The sequence below is a fragment of the Bombyx mori genome, chromosome 15 (assembly GCF_030269925.1).
Source record: "Bombyx mori chromosome 15, ASM3026992v2".
NCBI lineage: Eukaryota > Metazoa > Arthropoda > Insecta > Lepidoptera > Bombycidae > Bombyx > Bombyx mori.
The window spans coordinates 5074976-5097516 of record NC_085121.1 but is presented as its reverse complement, the minus strand read 5'-3'; the positions used below and the strand labels follow the sequence as shown (position 1 = coordinate 5097516).

Genomic DNA, 22541 nt, shown 5'->3' with positions numbered 1-22541 from the left:
GACGGGGTGGTGGTGATAACCTACCCGTGCGGACTCAAGAGGTCCTACCACCAGTGAAACTTAACTTCAACTACTTATTGTCCTTAAGTCCTTATTGATTTGAATAATTGTATTGGGTCCAGTCCAGAAGAGATCATAGAATTACAAAACACTTATCTACCTGCATGAGTTAGGTACTACTCTGAAACCGTGCCGGATTCGTTAAAAGCTATTACCGGAACGTTTTTAAAGCATCTTCTTAAATTTATTTTCAATAATTTAGTTAAAAACTTAACATAATTTTGGACTACTTAAATTTGGTATTGTTTTGAAAACTAAATAACCTAGAATCATCTTAAGACATGAGATTTAAGCCTCAACTGTATATTTCAAACATTATAACGTAATAATATTATAAGTAGCTAATTAATTTTTTGCAGCAGAAATAGGAAGGATGTCGGCTCCTATCTCGCGTGCTCAGAATACCACCAGTATACCTTGACCTCTTGATCTGAAGACTTGTTCGCGATATAAGAATATTCGATTAAAACACTTTCTTAGGAATATAATATTTAATAATGATATTTAATAGTAATAATAATAATGATGACCAGGGATAACACACAAACGGTCCTATGACCCAATACTATGATTCCCTGTACTCCAGGAACTAAGGACTCATATTTATACACAGCTATAAAGGTTTTAAATATGCATAATTATAGATATTAAGCACCTAGACAAAAAGCAAACAATGAATGTTTCAATCAGTTCATCACACGAATGTTTGCCCAATGTGGGATGTTAACCCACGGCTTTCGGCCCAGTGTGCTTAGTGCGAGTTTTTTAACGTTCTCGATAGCGTAAAAGTTAGCTCATATCTGTATGGAATGGGAATTTACTGGTGGTAGGACCTCTTATGAGTCCGCACGGGTAGGTACCACCACCCCGCCTATTTCTGCCGTGAAGCAGTAATACGTTTCGGCTAGAAGGGTGGGGCAGCCGTTGTAACTATACTGAGACCTTAGAACTTATATCTCAAGGTGGGTGGCGCACTTACATTGTAGATGTCTATGGGCTTCAGTAACCACTTAACACCAGGTGGGCAGTGAGCTCGTCCACCCATGTAAGCAATAAAAAAAATCATTTGCCTACGTTTGCCGCTAGGGGCGCTGTTCCAACTGCATAGAAAATTGGGTTAACTTTTACGCTATCGAGAACTTTAAAAAACTCGCACTAAGCACACAGTAGTCAGTGGCGCTAACTACCGCACCGTCGAATCAGTGTCATAAATATTATTTAATTTGAAACACCGATCGAATTCTGTGTAGGATGGCGGCATCCTTAGCGCTATAACGAGCATTGTAAATGCATGTGACAGAGCAGTCCTTCGACCACATTCATCCATTCTCGTCCATGTGTGTGTCCCCTCTCTTCGCATGTAGTTACCTAGTTCCCCTGTACGTACGATCACTCGCACATAAACATTACGCTGCATAGACACAGTCGTAATGAGTCTAAATTATTTGCAATTTCCTTTCGGTTCTATCTATACTAGTCTATATTCCTATACTATATAGTTCTACGAATATATGATCCTAGTAAGGTGTACATTAATAGAAATATAACTAAACACGAACACAGAGATAAGTGAAGCTCGTTTAGCTGAGATGTTTGTCGTTAGTATAATTATTGCACTGGTATTAATTGCTTACGGAATAGATAAGATAACGTGACTTTGAGACATGAGGTCGAAGTCTCAATTGAATTGTATAACCGCTGTCGCAACTTTTAAGCGGAACTCATCATCATTTTACCATAGACATATTCAAAACGATGGTTAGTTGCTCTCCGTATGATACGCTTCACGGTGCTAAATTTACAAATGTGGGTTTTTTTATCATTAAAATATGAATCAATTACAAATATACCTAAATCGTGGAAGTCAAACAAAGCACGTGTTACGTACCTATTTCCTTACAAACATTCTTAACTGGCTGAGGGACCTGAACCTTTTTTTAACAAAACCGCACCTCCAAATTTTTCTCGTGTAATTAATAAGATAAGCAATTAAAAATAAAACAACAAAAGAGTCTCACTGCGACTGAAACTCGAAACCGAACTTTATAGAACTAAAATCAAAGTCATTATTAGACTAGATTAGACCTGGCGATGGAAAATTAGTCTGATAAAAACCGCAAAATTAACTGTTAGTTAATACATATAAAATAGAACATGAACAAATGTTGCCAAATAGAAATATGTTAACGAATAAGTTGGCAAATGCCAAAATCGCACAAAAAAAACACACAGTGTGTGAGTTATCTTTCACATAGTTCATCATCATAATTCATCTCTCTCTCTCCCTCTTGAGTCGGTATTTGTTATAGCGCCATCTCTGTGGAAATGAAGCTAACCAAATCGACCGTTGAATCACGTAAGGTATTTTTGTAACAGTTTTTTTAAAAATCTTTCTGACGTTTCAATTAATTAAATCCTTCAACTGTGTATTTTTTCAATTACGAATTCTATATTTAGATATAATAAGGTACAATGTTATATTCTCGACTATCAGTGCGAAAAGCTACCCTACGTAGACACGAAATGAATGGACATTTCGCTGTTCGTGAAAAGACTCTTAAAGTCTTCGAAAATAAAGCAAAAAACCGATTGACTGCAAGTTTAAAATAAATGCTGAAAATAAGAGAGTACCAAAATCACATATTTATAAGTGTTAGTTGGAGTACCAAAACAAAACATCGTCAAGGGTACACGTGTACAGCACTGGAACCATAGTAACCTACATATTATTCGATCAATACAAGGTTTGACCCGTAAAAAGCCTATGAGAGTACATGGATATCCCTTACTCGTGTAGCTGTGAACTTCGACCTGGGTTTTGGAGGTCATTAACATTTGGTCGGGGCGCGGAAGTAGGTCGGCGGGTTGCAACGTAGTCATGGCAACGACGCCGACGACGCCCAGACGCGCCGCCAATCCAACATGGCTGCTGTTTGTTCCCCGATTATTTTAGGCTCTATTGTGCCGTCTATGAATAGACATTTTACGTGCTGCTCGCATTTAAGGAACGGTAATGGCATTTCTAGTTAATCACAACTCCCAACGATTTTGTGCTATCAATAATCCTGTTACTTTTTGTACTTGTCTTTTATAATTGGTTATATGAGAAATATGTATTGTAATTATCAGGGTTTAATGGAATAGTTTGGATATACTAGCCTCGATTAATTAGTGGATAGGTAATATTTGGTGGCGTAATAGAGCTAACTTTCTGTTATGGGTTACGCTACTAAAATTAACTGGATTACTTTATGTCCTCAAATACTTTATTAATACTTTTAGCTTTGCTTAAAATGGGCACACTTTTTCCTGGATGATTAAATTTTAGACCCTGTTGTATGCTTGCATGAGGTGTCTGCTATTTGTCAGTACATGTCCACCATTACTCACCAAAGATTTCCCGCAGACTGATGTAAAAAAAATTTAGAGCTTTTGAAGTGAAAATTACTAGAAACGAATAATCCCTGAACTCTTAGAATCAAGACATTATTAAATCATTAGAATGAGGTCTATGGTAACCATCTTCGTGACACACCTCTAATATTGGAACGATAGTTACTAACTAACAATAGTCGTAAAATCTATTTAAACAAATATATTTCTTCAATAGAAAAATATTCCGGCATATTTATGAATAATAAAAAGTATAAGACGCTTCTGAGGGCCGAATAGTAACGCGAGGCAATGACCGTAGGGTTGCCCCATTACAATCAGTTATTTTTGCAGGTACTATTTTATCTGTTTGAATTTAGAACAGATTATCGTAAATTCATATTTATTTTAGATTCACACGACGTAATAATGATAATTAGTTATTAAAGTTTATCTAATGTTTTGGTGTCTCTTAAAATTACTTCACAGATATTTTGCGCAGTTCAAACCCTCGTGCTCACCGCTGCTCCAAAGTTTTGGCGTCGTCTATAACGCAGTACATGCGCGTGTTTGCGTCACCGTTCCGCTGGTGGAAGGGACCCGAAAATAGGTCAGAAGGGGGCCGACCACTGTCACTGTCATGCCGTATAACAGCTATACGTATACGCGTTTTATAGCGTAAAATCAATGATAGCGCCACGTGTACGGAGCGACCTTCGGAATTTCGAGAGGTCAGCAAGGATCCTGCGGCAACTGACACATTTATGACGTCCACGACTTTTGGTGGGGCTTAGGTGTGGCCCGTTTACAATTGTACAACTGTGATGCTGTTTTGATTGTTCATTCTATTTAAAACCGCAGTTTGTTTAGAATCATGGTAGGAAGCGGCTTGGCTCTGCTCCTGGCATTGCTGAAGTCCATGGGCGACGGTCGCCACTCATCATCAATAAAAATAAAATCAGAATTTGTTATTGTCCAGTTTCGTTTTTTTTTAAGCATCATTGGTCTTAATGGCTAAGGCTCTCGTTCACCTGATATGTAGGTAGTCCTGTGTCCGGTACCAATCTATCTAAGCCGAAACGTAATTAACTATTGTAGACAAATAACTTCTACAATGAAGATACATATAGAGCATTGTAAAATCAAACCAGCGCAATTTATAACGCTATGTAAATTTTGTGTGTAGGTTTGAAAAGTGGCACAGACGTTATGCAATGAAACTTCGACACATGTCTCAAGAATGATTCCGATGTCTGTGAGCTCCGGTGAACATTTCATATCCAGTTGGCCGCGAGGTCATTAACTATCTTCATCAATAACAAATTTATGAACCTAGTCTTCAACTATACTTAAAATGAAATCTTCATTTTGAATCTGAATAGTTTCGAATAAAATGACAATATAGTGATGTAAGGTGCGTGCACGCAAATGCTGTCATGGATACATTTTCGGATTGTACTCAAAATAATTAATAAAAAATAAATATATAGGCGTCTAAATCATCAAACTCATTTTTGAAATCCAATCTATTTCCGTGAGTGCTGACCTTAATTATTTCCAGTTATTCAAAGAAACAAATGTGTTTCTGTGACAAATGGTACAATAATAAATTTTACAAATCCAAACTGGAACACTAAAATCATGACTCATGAAACAAAAATCTAAAGGAGCTCGCTGGAATTTTTTCGGAGTTCATTGAATTCAATGGCCGATATATTATGTAAGTATAATTACAACAATATAACAATTACAGTGCAATTAAAAATTCTCACTCTAAAACAATATTGAAAGTGATTGTAACCTGAACATTAAAAGTAATGGATTAAAAGTTTTTTACTGGTGGTAGGACCTCTTGTGAGTCCGCACGGGTAGGTAACACCGCCCCGCCTATTTCTGCCGTGAAGCAGTAATGCGTTTCAGCTTGAAGGGTGGGGCAGCCGTTGTAACTATATTTGAGACCTTAAAACTTATATCTCAAGGTGGGTGGCGCATTTACGTTGTGGATGTCTATGGGCCCCAGTAACTACTTAACACCAGGTGGGCTGTGAGCTCGGCCACCAATATAAGCAATAAAAAAAAATAAAAAAAAGTGCAGTTTAAAAATATATTATTCTTCATTAATAAAAAGTTAATCACGTCATCCTTCATAACCTCCGTATTAAAAAAATTGCTGAGATTGGTTTAAAAATTCTTAGGGCCCCTGACATTGGACCGCGACCTTAGTTCGCTTTTGGCAGTTGCCTTGGCATTGCAACAGGGCATTCATGAGTCTCAAAACCTATAAGTAATTATAAACCGACCTTTACCTTCGTATTAAATGCGTTGATTGTATTTTTTTTCCATTCTATTAATACACATTTATAACGTTTTATTATTTATAGATTTGGCTGTGTACTCATGTTGTTTACAACTACAAATATTGCGGTTAAAGGCCGATCACTCGAAATATTCCATTTGAAATGAATGAAAATAAGTTCGGTAGGGAAACTTTTATTCTAATGCACGTATGATTCGTCATTTATTGATATTCTGAAACTAAATTTTTATCGTTAAATTATTTACTTAACAAATACATTTTAATACCCCATAATATTTTATGATTTCAGGTCTGACCTTTTTTGTTTGCACAATAAATTTCCTATTATATTACGCTACTTAATTCAAGTAAAACATTACAAGCAAAGTACCATGTAGTAACAAGATTACTACCGTTACTTTATCCTATTAGCTAGTCTTATGGTAATGCTTTACGGTAATGTTTTGTAAAGACTTGTTTATTGTATGTATGTTTCGACCAAAGTCTACGTTTCAGAGAATCAAAATAAATAAAGATTTCAACCCTTGGGTAAATCCCAACACTCAGGAGATAAATTTAATAGCTTTTGGTTGGAAATAAATAAACTTAGATGCTAAGAAACGCATTTCTTCGCATCACATTCAGCCATTCTTTTTTTTTTTTTCCTACCTATGCTGATAGCCTTGAGAGGCTATTTCAGTTTCAGCTTCGCCCTAACGTTTGTAGGTGAGCTCACGGGGCTCAAACCGGAAAGTTGCTAACACTGACCCTAGCAAGAGCAGTGCTCCGCAGAATCTACCACCGGATCGGAAACGCGACCCACTGAGAAGATCCGGCGAGAAACTCATTCAGCCCATCGTATTTTTTTATTTATTATATTTTTATTTCATTTACCCAACACTCGGGATATCAAATTAATAGCTTTTGGTTAGAAATAAATAACAGTAACTTAGGTGATAAGAAACGCATTTCTTCTCATCACATTCAGTCCATCGTATTTTTTTTTAGCCGCAAACCTAAATTTGTAAAGACATATACGAATTGCAACTATCGATTGGTGTTCAAAGTTTAAATGTCAGGTCATAGTCCGCTTAACTATGTCAACGGTTCACGATCGTAAGCAATCAATAAAAAGCTAAAAGAAGACCCGATTGGAGCTTATGAATTCTGCATGCATCTGTTCTTGTTTAAATAATTTAAACAGGGGCGCAGACTATATTCAATGGCCTAGTATTATTATCTTTAGTATAATCTAAAATACTGTTACTACCATTAACGTACCTAAAGTAATGACTTAAACAGAAAATAGACGCTGTAACTAAAATATATATATGAATATGATGATCATAAATGTATAAATATAATAATAAATATCCGTCAATGTTCCTTCGGAGTTGTCTCACAACTTACAGGAAAAAACTGTCGCGGATCATCTCCCAATTAAATATAAATTAATCTTAAGCAATGAATGAAATGTAATCAAATCTTAGCTGTATATATTTTTTTATTTTTGATGTTAATGCACTGTCGATTGCACCTATAATTGAGGTGACATCTGCCATGAACTTTTGTCAATTGTTCAATGTTTTTTATTGATGATCACTTTGTTGGTGCAACTTAATAAATAAATAAAAATCATTAGATAGGACAGGTACTAACATTTTTATCTTAAAACTATTCATTTTAAGTGTTACTTTTACTAGTAAAGACATTCACTCAACAGATAATATAACTCCAGAGGGCTTCATATAATGAGTGTTGTGTTGTAAAATAGAAAATAATAATAATTACGTACCCAATGATCGTCATTTTAAGACAATATAAAAATTTAAGTTGTACAAATTCCATTTGCTGCAGCAGGTTAAATAGATTTAGAAGCATGGAAGTAGTTATCTAAGTTTTATGGTTTTATTAAAAAACACATCAAAAGTAACTAAAATATCGAATGTGACTTAAAGTGTGGCTGTTTCGACATAAATTAATAACCAGTATTAAAAAAAAAAGAGAGAAGTCGACCCTTTTAGTCAGCTCTATCAAACCCTTAACATTAAGCCTCGATGAGATCTTAGAAGAATTAGCAATTCAGAATAAAGTGGCGTAGGATGCATCGAGGCGGCATGGCTGCGCTTGCGCGGCGCCCCAGTTCTCAGAGCCGAGGTCGCAAGTTCGTTCCCCGATACTTATTGATCGCGCCGACGAGGCCGAAAGGCACTTCGATGCAATAGATCCCGATACTGATACCGGTTTTTCACCCCTCGACGGACTCTAGTACTGACAATGATATAACACGAACGGCAATTCCGAAAGAATTTATGTATTTTTCAAAGACGTGCACGTAAACACACTATGTTTATGTTTTGCTTGATTACTAAGGAGCCTGGTACGACGTATAGTATACAGTATGGTGATAAGTATATAGTTTCCAGCATCCGTTTACAACCAATATGCGGTAGGCAGCGGCTTGGCTCTGCCCTTGGCATTGCTGAAGTCCATGGGCGACGGTAACAACTTACCATCAGGTGGGCCGTATGCTCGTCTGCCTAAAAAGGCAATAAAAAAAAGAAAAAAAAAAGCTGCGAACTTGTGCACTAATGCAAAAAAAAGTAAAAATGAACGCCGATTAAAAAAAATTCTAATTCAGAGTACATAGGTACCTATACGTCTCCTTATTCCTTGAAATACTATTACTATTCATACATCAATCATTCGCAGTAGTTATAAACTTTTTTTTACCCAATTATCTCTACTACTCCTTTTAGTATCAAGGCATTGAATATCAAGCATTGCTTGTCTAAGTAAAAATTAATACCTGTAGTTTAAAAACTATAAAAACATGCTTAAAATGCAAGATATATAAATTGATATATTTAACAAGACAAGGTATATACGAAGACAAGACATATATATGTATGTATATATCGGTACTAGGTTATAAAACTATTGTATTGTCATCAATCCTTGATGCGTATTAAAAATTTCAAATTAGACGTTTTGAAGTCACTGAAAATGACCTTTAAAGATTCCATTGCATATAAACATACATATATATAAAAAAAAAAAAGAAAAAAAAACATAATATATACCAAGCATTATAAATATAATGTTAAAAAACGCGGTATATACTCGTATTAAAATTTCGAGATACTTTAAAAGTTATGACGTTTAAATTTGGTGATTGCGCGTTTATTTTAGGAAATCCGACCGAAGGAAATAAATTAAACTTCTTGACCCACAACTCAACAAGCTATGACGTCATTGTATTAATTGACTGCAAATTTAATTAATTTTATTAGTTACGCGAATGCTATTAGATTAAACTAGTTATAAACTTGACATTGACACAGAACTGCTTGTCTAGAAGGAAAATAGCTTAACTTGTAGGGTCAAGTTGTGTAGTCAAGCTAGAAATGATGAGCTACAAATTTACTTTATAAAGTATTCTTATTTCGTAACTCTTGCTTCTACATAACAAATATATTTAAGTAATTTAATGAATATTGCGTACATTAGTGGACGGTTTATCGCGGACTGTTTTGTGAGAGAAAAAAAAAAACAAAAGAACTGTAAAATGACTAAAATCTTTAGAAGCGAATTGAGTTTCTTATGCATATTTTTTATACCAGTAAAAAATATTTCACAAATATTTCTGCCGCGAAGCTATTGCGTATTTACATTTGAAAGGTCGGTGGGCCATTGAACAATTCAACTGTTTCTTCATCTTCTGTAGGATAAGCAACGGAAGTCACGGTGTGAGTTTTATTGGTTCCTGAAAACGTTTCAGATACAGGTAGACTGCGAGCTCTTCTATCCATCGTAACTTTTAGCTGGTATGTTCGTCTATAGAGCGAATTCCCCTTCTCGGTGTTTCCTGAGCTTACCTATAGGATTTTCGTCTTCAAACGAGACTCATAAAGATTTATTTTTTATAGAGGGCAGCTATGCATCTGGAATTAGTAGAGTCCACGGGAGAAGCTAATCAATAACATCAGGTACGCCGATTACTGTCTGCCGTGGACGGCAATAAAAAAAACGATTGTTAAAGCTTCCGCTATGCGATAAAAGGTGGCGGTGTATTGCGGATTCTGTTGTTCACCAACGTGTACAAATTTTATTGTTAAAAACCGCACAGTTACGCGTTGTGTTAGGTAATTGTATGATATGTTATAAAAAATCGATTTGTTGCAAATAAATCACATTTAAAAGTAAATTTTTAATCTCTTTATTTATTAAATCATCAAGTTTTATATTTGATTTACTTAGAACCTACGTAGCAAATTAAAATATATAAAAAAAAAACTACAACTATATTTCACAACGATATCTTAGCGCAGCCTATAAAATAGGTTATGATAGATGGTTACATTGACTAGTTGATGCCCCGTCGTATAATGAATCCCGAGGGCCGAATCAGTTGAGCTAAGTCATTCATAGTACATTAACACTCGACCTGTGTACTAAAGTTCCTCGAATTTCAAACGACCTTGATAGTACTAGTATATGAACGAAGCGTATTACATCCGTTCGCAGGCTTGTGTTGTTACGGCGCGTGTCTGTGTGTGCTATCATCCGGGGTGTTATCGGTCTAAAGTAGGCCCCGGAGGTGGGTCAATGACGTTCGTCGACCCGCTGCAAGCAGCACGTGTTGGCCTCGCCACCCTCCCCTCGCTGACGACACCCCTAGCGCTCGAGCTTACCAAAATATTAATACAGCTACTTACTACACAGTCTTCGCATTTATACGATTACTTAATTGTTATGTTTACGAGTTTGTATTGTGATTTTTGTGGGATGTTTGTTGCGTTATGATTGTTTTCCGGAATGTAAAACAATTACATTATGTTATTAAACAAGTATAATATTTACTACATATTATTATAATTAAAATTACTTTTACGGTGTAATCTCACGTTTGTATATTTTATTGAATTATTTTTGACGTCCCGAAAACTTTATAGGACGACTAAGGTGATGAAAAAATTAAATGCGAGATTAAAGATTAAAATTATAATAGTTTTGAGTATATCTACGACTACGACGCAAAAACCGAAAAAAAATCTACCAAAATTTGCTACGCTCAATTATGTTCTTTTTTTTTCAAATTCATAATTAGTGATGAAATTCAATAAATCAAAATTACAAAGAATAACATTAACGTATTGCTTTAACAAATCCCCTGAAAATTTTCTACGAAAGAAAGTCTACGGAAGAAACGGCTAGAATACATTTTTTTTTATTGCATGTATGGTTGGACGATCTCACAGCCCACCTGGTGTTAAGTGGTTACTGGAGCCCGTCGACATCCACAACGTAAATGCGCCACCCACCTTGAGATATAAGTTCTAAGATCGCAGTATAGTTACAACGGCTGCCCTACCCTTCAAACCGAAACGCATTACTGCTTCACGGCAGAAATAGGCAGGGCGGTGGTACCTACCCGCGCGGACTCAAAAGAGGTCCTACCACCAGTAAATATTACGGGATTATACTTATTTAATAACGATACAGTCAACGTATTATCGAAACGCTAAACAAACAGATACATGTGGCGACTCCCATGCATCCAACCCTGCTATCAACGCTATATTGATTAATCAACCGACGTAGGCGGACAAGGTCGTCTGAGATTTTAGGTACATATGCCCTATGTACAAAATTTCAATGACATATCGTGTATAAGCTAGTCTGATGGCGAGCGGGGGACTCCAGCGCGCAAGTACTAGTTGGGTCAATGACGTTCTTTCACCCCGTGCATCGCGACCTGAAACTAGGGCGGCTACGTAGAGCCCTTGGACCGTTTTGTACTTACTTGCAAGTACATACTGCATTCCCTTATGTATTTAATGCTCAGTGTGAGCGCTCATCATGTAAATGTAGATTGTTAGATATCTCATTTACAGATTACTATAAATATCAACTTGACCTTGAGCGGTTCGCTTTGAATGCGCCAGTACTGATACAACAATATGTTGGTACTGAGTTATATTCGAGTGTTACCAACAAATTGTGATTTGTGAATACAGATAATAAATTATTATATACGTTTTGTAACGTGTTTACGTAATGCAGGTGCTTGTTTATTTATTACTAGGTGTGTCCCGCGGTCCCACACGTTGGAATAAATTATACGAATAAACTAGAATATTTGTGTTTTTTTTTATTAAATTGTCAATACATATTACCAGTTTTTATATCTTATCATGAGCTTTGAAAGACATTAATATCCGTTCAGTAGTTTTATGTGGTGTTCGAAAGAAAAAGTAAACAGACAGCAGACAGATAAATAAATAAAAAAACCTAAAGTTGTTTGTTTACGCACACGAAATCGTCTTAATCTTTTTATGAATATCATCGTTTTAAAATTTATATTTATGTTCTTTAATAATGAACATTGATATAAATTATACTTCAAAGAGTCAAAGAAATTCAGTTAGAGTTACTACGACCACATAATTGTTCTTGTTGTCTTAGCACGATGGCGAAGATGCAAATAGTAAGTGTGCGCCATTGCCTGCCATAAAATACTTTCCTTTCATTTTCAACAAATTTAGTTGTTTTTTTTAATTGGTTTTATTTTAAATCAAGCTTTCCTCTAACCTTCCTATCGTAATGTGTGTCGTCTTTTGCAGACATTAAATACCATTTGAAAAAAAATTGTATGTAGACAGACGGTAAACGGCTTTTAGATAATCCAATGAAAGTATTTAACACGAATTAGAGCGTTTATATAAGGTCGTTCCTAAGCTGCCGCTTATAATAAAGACATTCTAGCTCAGAATGCACCTAAGTACCAAACTGTACTGGAGCCTTCGCTCACGTACTCGTAAAAGTAGATAGAATGTCTAAGTCAGCCAGGCCAGTAGGAGCCAAGGCTAGGTTGTGCAATATATGCGGACAATTTTGAACTTTATCTGTTCAACGGCACAGTACAAGTTCCGTTGTTACGTGTGGTCAATGACGTTCGTTGACTCGAGCGTTCGATCGCAGTGCTGTTTTCCTTCTCCGTTTTCATGTATTGATATTAGAAACTATAAATATGATTTCTGTTATTAATATTTCTGATTTAAAATTAATACTTCTGAGCAAAATTATGTGTGAATACATTTTTAGACTGGAATGTAGGGTTTAATGAACTTTTAAAAAATGTTACCAAATTCATGATTTTTCCTAAATAATTTTCTTTGTTTGTTCCGTTGCGTACTCGATTTGAATAGAACAATGCAAATTATTTGATTTGACGATTCTCTTTATTTGATAAGGCAATAAATGTTATCTGGTCATTTTTTTAATTGCAGACACACAAGAACAAAAAGAAAAGTGTATTTTTTATTTATGCCCTGATAAACTTTTTATATTGTTTACTTTTGAGTAACTATCATATAAAGATGCGACAACTTATTCTAAACTTATTTATAAGAATACAACATAGCTGAGAGAATAAGACACCCGGAGCTGTTTAAAAAAATCTTGGCCATCGCAAGATCATACAACTCAAGGTTCGTTGATAGTAACAAACACTGATTCCGCGTTCAATCTATCATGTCGTAATACGTAGTTATTTTGAACGGCAGAAGGTTTATTTCATTTGTCGTGTTGCGAGCAAGCACCAACGGCCGAGAGCCCTTGTGCGTCACAGAATGGCAGGCGAATTTTGCGCGTCAGAGGTCTCCGTTGTGTGGTCGTTGTGTACGTGAGGTGGCTTGGAGCTCGTGACCTAATTTCGCAGCTGGTGGTTTCAGCAGCAACGTGGGGCGCCGCGGGTGCATGTGGGGTGCGGGGGGCAGCACGGCGCGGCGTGTCAATGCCGTTCGTTGACTCGCAGCAGCGGATCGACGCGGCCTCCGCCTTACATAACCACCGACAATGAGCGCTCGCCGAATGCGTCCGATCCACCGACGCTTACGTTTAATAGATGGGATGCGACGACTCCCCTCGCAATTCTGTACTTAAATTCTAAATCAAAATAAAACGTCCCGGCAGTCCCGGCACCTATATATCTCTACCCAATATGGCCATTATTCTCATATAGCACCATTAGATTCAGATTCTTTAACTGTTTTAAAATGATTAAAAATATTCAATTTATTTCAATTGATTTGACTTCATCATTGCCTACTGCAATAATTAAGTGATTCTGGAATAATAGCAGCTTAAAAAAACTGCGGATAACAGTAATAATTTGAATATTGTTTTTCAAGGTTACTGTAATCAATGTTGGCTATTCGTAGTAGGGGTGCTGTGGGTTGATAATATTATCACATAATGTACCAGTTATTTTTAACAAAAGCGGTAGGTGCCATTCACGCGGTGTTGTTTATGGATTTCAAATTTAATAAAAAAAAACCTCTTACATTTCAAAAAAGTCCTTGCGTTTTTAAAATGTCTGATATTTTAAATTGATAGAATTAAACTAATATGATGAAAAAACTAATGTGATGAACAAATGATATTGTGGGAGAGTGAGTTCGATAGATGTAAACTTGAATGGGGCAAGTGCGCGTCCCAATGAAACGGCGGTGGGATGAGCAGCAAACAAGACCAGCAAGGGCGGGCGGGATGCCGGCCGGCACCCGTGCCGCCTTAGGTGAAAGATGCGCGGGCGCGAGGTGCGGGGCGCGGCGGCACCACAGCTCTCGGGTAGAGCCGCGCGCCACAGCTAGTTCGTCGAGTGCACCGCGCCGCAGCCTCACACAAACAAAACTTTAGTTAGTAACCTACTTCCGTGCGGGCGCCAACCGCGAGCGCGTCTCCCGCTCTGTTGCACGCTCGCTCGCCCCGTGTGTACCGCAGCCCATACTTGCTGCCTACTTTATGACACGTTTCAGTGATGAACTGTTTTAACAGAACTGTTGTATAAGGTTCGCTCTCCAGTTCCGGCTGCGGCCGTTTAATTTGAATGGACAGGAACCAGATAGAGCTGAAAGGACGTCAAGCCAAGTTGAACGAAATGTTTTATGGTGAGATGATGATGTGTTCGTCTTGTACAGCTTTTATATTATTTTTCACGTTGGCATGCACTTTTCAGTCTCGTCGTTTCATTCATTGTTTTCTTAGAAATCGGCAACGCACACATCGCACTCGTGTTTTTCTATTGACATAATATTTTAAGCTGATGATATAAAGCAATTATAGAATAAACAAACTGTTTATTTCAGAGCAGTAAAAATCTCGTTCGAATTGCTTACAATACATACCATAGTAGACGATAAAATATAATGATGTACTTAGTCGGTATTTCACAGTTTTACGGTAATGTCAAATGTGAATTAATAGGCTTTTTGATTCAATGGTAATCAATATAATATATAATATATTTGTAACTATTAAACTAAAAACTGCCTATTCAACTAAAAACACTTTTACATTTTTAAATAGGCAAAGGTGAAATACTTCGACCTAAAAATTTACAAAATTGAGTTTAGTTATTAATTATCATTTAAATTTTTTTCAATTGTATTGCCATCAACGCCTCTTTTCTCTAAAATTCTTAAATTTCACTCATATACAAAATATTACCTAGCATTTCAACATAGTTGCTTTGAATGGTTTAATTACGCTTAAAAAAAATGTCCAAATGTCAATTTTCTCATGCAAAATTATTAACGCCGAGGTCGGCCATATTGGATTTTTATTAAAACAGTGTCGCCCTCTAGCGCTAAATTTAACTATGATATCATTGAATCTTTGTTTCATTTGTTTGTTGGCGATTTTCAAGTATTTCTGTGCATATCTGCAATGATTATTAAAATATGGGTTATCAGGGTATTATCGTTTGTTTTGAAGACTTTATCTACAGAACGTTCATTAAATTATGAGCCCAATTCTGGATGTCTGTCAGATGTTAATGCAGAATTATAAATATTTAAGCATTAACACTAATCGCGTTACAAAAATATCTCTCCATTTCATTTAGTGTAAGATTGTTTTTGGGGTTGGGGTTCAACTCATATAGATCTTATAATTACGAGTCTACTTAATCCTTCTTATTCTTATGTCATGATCTATTACAGTATCACATATATTAAAGAAATCCAGTTATATATATTTCATTTGTTATCCAAAGCAGATGAAACTACGGTGTACCTGATATTTAGTTACTGGAGTCCATATCACAGAGTACAATCCATCATCTACGAAGTAGTTTCCATTCCATTATTAAAACAATAATAGAATTAATAATTAAAATATTAAGATCTTAATAGTATAAACAATAAAAAGACAATATATTTAAAAAAAAAAATCGCACGCTACATATTAAAACTATTCTTATACGATAATGTCAATCACATGCTTGAATCCAAACGGATGGTGTAGCAGATGCACCGCACATTTTTTTAAGAGTTTCAAAAAGATTAATTCGCAGTAAATTAATGATGACTTTAAAACTTTTTGTTAATCCGTAATGAAGTCGGCTACCTAAAGTGAGTCAGAGAGCGGTAAGCTAGATATGAGAAGTGGGTTGGTATTTAGCTTGCGGAAGCACTTTCGTGACTCTCAACTGATCATGTGTCAAAACTTACTGGTATTGAAACTACTTTTGGAAAATAAAATCCGCATAGTAAATATAAATATATACGCTCTTTATTTAATAAAAACATAAGTTTTTTAACAGACAATTATTTTTTTTTCATTATTCTTATATAAATATCTAATTTTATTTTTAGTAGTATTGTCTAAATTATAACACATATTCACTTCTAAAAGCTACGATCGATGCATTATTGAATTTCATTTGTTCAATCTATCGAAAAATCCGTTAAGGCGCTGGTCAATGACGATCTGAAAATAGTTTCGTGTTAAAAATAAGGTTGAAAACTTTTCGATGTCGTCCCTAAGGTGGTGTTAATATTGAAAGGTTTTAAATTTATATAATAACTCGTCTAAGTCTTGTAGTGTTGAACTATCAATAAAATTCCGAAAAATGAATGTTACCAGCATCCATTTAGTAGACCAAATATTTAAATATGTTTTTTTTTTTTGCACTGTTAACGAGATTGAAATATTTTGTTAATATTTTGTGGTCAAGTGGTCACCGCAGCCTGTCGTAGATATCGACCACGTCAATGCCGCTTCCCACCATCAGACATAAGTTCTAAGTCTCAGTTCTTACAGTACAACGGCTGCTCCACCATTCAAACCGAAACGCATTACTGCTTCATGGCAGAAATAGGTAGAGTGGTGGTACCCACCCGTGCGGGCTCACATGACGTCTTATAACCAGTATACAATATAATAATATATAAATCACAATCATAGCCCTTGAATCTCGAGAGAAAAACATGCCACGTGGTTCCACTGCATGTATTGAAAAGAGCGTAAGCGACACTGAGTATTGTGAGACTTAGTTCTCATGAAAACATTGAAATAAAAATTTCTTAAAAGTATCAAAATGTTTTTGTCAATAACGAATTCATATAACTGATAAATTTGGAAAGTAGGTAAGATTAAGATAGCTTTTTAGTACAACGACCTTAATTAAGTCTCTACCGTATAGCATTCGTTGGTAACACTATAAAAATACACACCCAAAAATAAAAGTGAGAATTTCAACTATCTCTTAACTCTATTATTTCATTACAATACCTAAGTTCTAACTAATACGTACTCTAAGTTTCCATGCGTGTCGTAACGCGCGAATCCGTACGTGCCGGCGAGCTGCGTTTGTGTGATTTTTTGACTAAATCACGCACACATGCGTAGCTGCGAAACTAGGTCGGTTCAGTGACCTATATGTTTATCTAACGATTGTGGCGCGAAAGGCCCGCCTAGCTCTGTTATCATTATCGCGGCCTGTTCGCATTTTCGTGCACTCGTATAGGGTTATCTGGTGGGCAACCTGTCTCCTGCACTGCCCGGACAAAACATGCTATGATATTTGACACTTGTGAATTTACGATACAAATATGTATGTACACACATATTCTGATAATTCCGCAACTAGTTCACAGTGATCTGATTAAAGTTTTCCACATTTTCGCGGTTAATTTTATGTGACGATACTATATTTCGCAATTTAATGTTACGATAATATTTTTCTTCTAAACATTAATATAGTACAGTATACGTACTGAGAAAGTCTAAATTTATGGGAAATTGCCATTTAAAAATTGGAGGAAATGTTTATTTAAAATTAACGAAAAGTTTTTTAATTGCATCGTAAAGCTATAAAATAAATGCTTCAAGATATATTTTAGAAAAATCTTTTTTAAAAGAAAATTTAAACACACGCTTTTTTTTTAAATCTAATTTGAAACTCAGACTTTTGGAGACCAAACTATTGTCGCATTAATCTTTAAAAAAAATATATGAATCTACAGTTTTTATGAATGAAACTTCATAGTTCGAATTACCAATTCATAGATGGCGTTATAAACAGGAGTCGTGCGTGTTTACGAGCTCACTGTTTTTTACTTCACAAACTTCATGAAAAATAATCATAAGTCATGTCTATAACAATTTCCATTTAATAAATAAAATTAACTTTAATTATGGTAAGTCATGAACTCAATTCTAAAATTAAAAGACCATTTATCTAGTAAACTTTAAGTAATTATGTATTTTAAAGGTTTTATATGATTTTATTAATATCAGATTGCTTAGCATTTATTGGCAATTATAGGCAGCGTCTTGGCTATGCTTCATATTGCTGTAATCCATAAGCAACGGTGACAGCTTACAGATGTCAGATGGACCGTATGGTTGTTGCCTAAAAAGACAGTTAATTTTTTTTAGAAATAATATATAAATCATATTTCTCGAACTGTGTTCAAGTGATGTCGAAGGGCTGCCCTAAACAATTAACACCGGTGTGCTTAGTGCGAGTTTTTTTATCTTCTCGATCTCCATACAAATTTAAGTTAACTTTTACGCGTTCGAGAAGTTAAAAAAATCGCACTAAGCCCAGATCAGCTCCAAGCTCGTATTCAAATGTAGGGTGAAAGTTTGGCAATTGTAAGTAATGGTGAGCACATTTTTGTGGTGAGTAATGAAATAGCACAAAACGGAAAGATCTTTCTTTTCTTGTTAGCGCAATACTCATCAGATTAAAAGTTTTTTACAACCCATATCAACTAATTAGGAAAATTAAGGAACTTGCAACTAGGTTATGAAAACAGAAGACAAAAACAATAATATAGCGATGTTATAATTATTAAGGTTCAAATTCGTTTGAAAAGTGTTTGAATTTTAACCACAAATTAGACAGGAAAACAAATTCGCTATAACATTTTTAAACGGAATAGTAAATTATGGTATTCAAAAATATTAAACAATGTTTAGTAGCAAAAACTAAAACGCTGTTATATTTAATCTGGTGAATGTCATCTAGTAACTCGGAGAAACTTTAGATTAATATCCTAAATTACTTTTTCGTTTAATTCACTTTCACTTGGCAATACAAATGCTATTTGGTTTGTTTTAGACACAGAAATGTAGGTATATCCTGCTTATGGGAGGGCAATTTCTTTGAATATTGCAGAAGCTGGCGAATATACTAACACTTTTAGTTTTGCCGTTATTTAAATCCTTTGTAAGCGTTCACCAACTCTAAGTCAATGGAGTAAGGCTTAGTATAAAATGAGCTTGCTTATTCTCGTAGCTATATTCTTCGCCAAGGACGGTGAAAGTTGAGTGAAAGGACGTGCAACACTGACGTCATATAACTGAATACTATTGTTCATTTCGGTATTGTTCATGCTTGTGAAGCAAAAAAACTCTAATGAATACCTATTATAGTTATTATCGAAAAGAAACGCATTTAAGAAGACATATTCTTTATTTCGTTTACAGTGGCCCAGAGTTTCCAGTCTTTCTTATTTCTCCTTACCTAATCGCTTGTGGCCTAAGGGGCTATTCCAACTACGTGTGGTCTAGAGCTCATGGGGTTCTACTTCGGAGATTTTGCTAACGTCTTCCCTAGAAAGAGTACGGCTTCGCTGAATTTACCACCGCATCGGAATCGCGACCCACCGGGAAGATTCGGGGAAAAACTCAGTGGGCTGTGTCTATGGATTAATTTACTCGTCCAGCCCTTCGTCGCAAGCGACGGGTTCGACGAGGACTGTGACCGGAGCCTAACAAGAATAGTATAGGCCTATAATATAGTTGTTATTATATTTAGTGTAGATAGTATAGTATACAATAGTTATCTATGGTATATCTCCAGTAAAAGTCTTTTACCTGTTACGTCATTAATCAAATTCAATTCATGTATGTAGTAAAATCCTTTGTCTATTCTAATATTTGTATTCGTCCTCCTAGACACACAGTATTAGCTAGTGCAACGTGAATTTATAGCAATTAGTACACAAGCCAGTTACCTTCAAACACTAGAAACGATTGTCGCCCTTCGTTTTCGTTAGCGCCGTCCACATTTCATGAAGGTGAACGCTGGCAACTCAAATCATCATTCGCATTGCTGTATCTCTTTCCTGTGCATAGTTCGCGCGATTAGAGCAAACGGGACGTATCAATAGTTAGCTGTGATTAGTCTAACACGCTTAGGCTTTAAGGTCACTTGGACAAAACATAGAAGCGTCAACGAACGCTGGCAAGGTGACGCGTTGTCACTAGGAATTTATTATCGTTGCCAGTATAGTAGTAATACGCGTTACATATAAGATTGCACATTGGAAATATCATGCGTATGTAACGTATAAAAGTATAAATGTAACGGGTTTTTATATTCAGTTTGTAGTATAATAAGATATCTTGGCAAATTCCATTTGAAAAAGGAACGATGTTTCTTTTTAATATAGACACAAAAGGAACTAACTGAATTAAATTTGTTTATCAATATTTGATTTTGTTAGGAAATGTTAAGAATTCAAAATTATTACTGAATTCCTTGACTTCTGAATTATTAATAAATTTATACGATATTAGTTGTAACTTCTAGTCAGTTTTCGATTAGGTAAATTTTATCGACGTTGCATGATACATTTATAACCTTTACGTCTCATTCTTTCACGTCTGCAGTAGTCTGTTACCGGGCTCGCTATTGTACTAAGAGAACTAGAAGACAACAAACAATTATTATTATAATGTGATGAGAATAACAAAGTTACCAGAAAAAAAAAAAACGACACAAACATGAAACAAAATAACAAAATTGAGACGTTACGATTTTGTTTACTAAATTGAATTTCATTGAATCTAAATTGAAATTCAATTTGAAAAACGAAATAGAGCAAACATTGTAAAGCACAAATTATTATATACCTCCATAGCTAAAGTCGTTGCAATTTATATATTTCACTAAGGGACTTTCAAATCCACTATTACACAATTCAAATAATTGATGTTAGTTCAACGATTTATGTCACATTAATAACTGTAATAAATTAACGACGTTGCATAGATACGGTTAGAATTGAAAACCAACAATTAGCCAACTTTATAATTTATAGGGTATTACGTTTTGAAATTAACAATCATTCACTCATTTTATGGTGCCTTATTCTAAGTAACTGGTTAATGCGGCTGGTGATTGACTGTACATTACTTGGGGCTCATAGATACGTGGTTCTGGGATACATTAGAACTCCGCAACATCTTAAGGTAGTGTTCATTTTAGACTTCTATTTAATTAAAAGTGATGAATCAAGTAAAATGTTGACGAGATCGGTGAGTTATTGGAATAACAGTTGCCCGTGGTGAACACGTGAACACGGACCATGAAATTTTCGAAATGTCGGATATGATAAGAAAAAAACGGGAGAAAAAACTGTAAAATTAGATTCAATTATGTCTAGGACACGCTAAAACCAAAAAAAAATACTATTATGAAATTAAGTTAATATCGTAATTGTATTAGTAAAGCTTTCGTGTTATTACAGATTTTGTAAAAGAATGGAAAATACAGTTTAATTTCAAAAAGATTGAGATAGTATATATTGAAGTTGTTTGAGATGATCCATTCCATTTTCACCATCGCACCGTGCTCCTCCGGAGCGAAGTTTTAACTAACTATACTGAGACCTTAGAACTTATATCTCAAGGTGGGTGGCGCATTTACGTTGTAGATGTCTATGGGCTCCGGTAACCATTTAACACCAGGTGGGCTGTGAGCTCGTCCACCTATCTAAGCAATAAAAAAAAGTTCATCCAAATTACCTAGATATTTTTCGCCACGTACCATCCGGCTTTGGAATGAACTCCCTTCCACGGTGTTTCCTTAGCGCTATGACACGTCTTCCTTCAAACGAGATTTCCGGTGAGTACTCAGCGGGAGACAGCGGCTTGTACCCCTGGCATTTTTGATATTCATGAGCGACGGTAACCGCTCACCAGCAGATTGTTAAAGTGGTAGGACCTCTTGTGAGTCCGCGCGGTTAGGTTTTTTTTTTTTTTTTTTCCTACCTAAGCTGATAGCCCTAGCGGCTATTTCAGCGTAACCTAACTTTAGTAGGTGAGCTCACGGGGCTCAAACCTGACGATGTTGCTAACACGAACCCTAGCAAGAGTCGTGCTTCGCAGAATCTACCACCGGATCGGAAACGCGACCCACTGAGAAGATCCGGCGAGAAACTCAGTGGGCTGTGTCTGAGAGTTAATTTACTCGTCGAGCCCTTCGTCGCAAGCGACGGGTTCGACGAGAACGGTGACCGGTGCTTGAAGTACCTAAAAACACCGTTAGTGGATCAGGAGGATCCGAGATGACGTGTTTAGGGCGACGTCGACTGCTTTCCATTCTGTCCGCAGGATCGGGAATGTAGTTACCGGCGGCCACGATGAGAGGGTTCTCGTGTCGTGCCGCTTTATCGAAGTGGCGCATGGACGCCGACTGAAGATACTTACTGATGGACTCTAAGTCCAG

At 35.9% G+C, this 22541-nt stretch overlaps 1 protein-coding gene across 3 annotated transcripts in view; it reads left to right on the top strand.

Annotated features, from left to right (window-relative positions):
* Grf (nuclear receptor GRF) overlaps nt 1-22541 on the top strand; it is a 131691-nt gene that overhangs the window by 56598 nt on the left and 52552 nt on the right. Inside the window, exon 1 of one of the 3 annotated variants that reach the window (XM_038015593.2) lies at nt 14264-14682. The exons of the other annotated variants lie outside the window; for them this stretch is intronic. Within the exon in view, the coding sequence (XP_037871521.1) occupies nt 14680-14682 (3 nt within the window). The 5' untranslated portion in view covers nt 14264-14679. Of the gene's footprint in view, nt 1-14263; nt 14683-22541 lie in introns of those variants that run through there. 3 annotated transcript variants of the gene reach the window in all.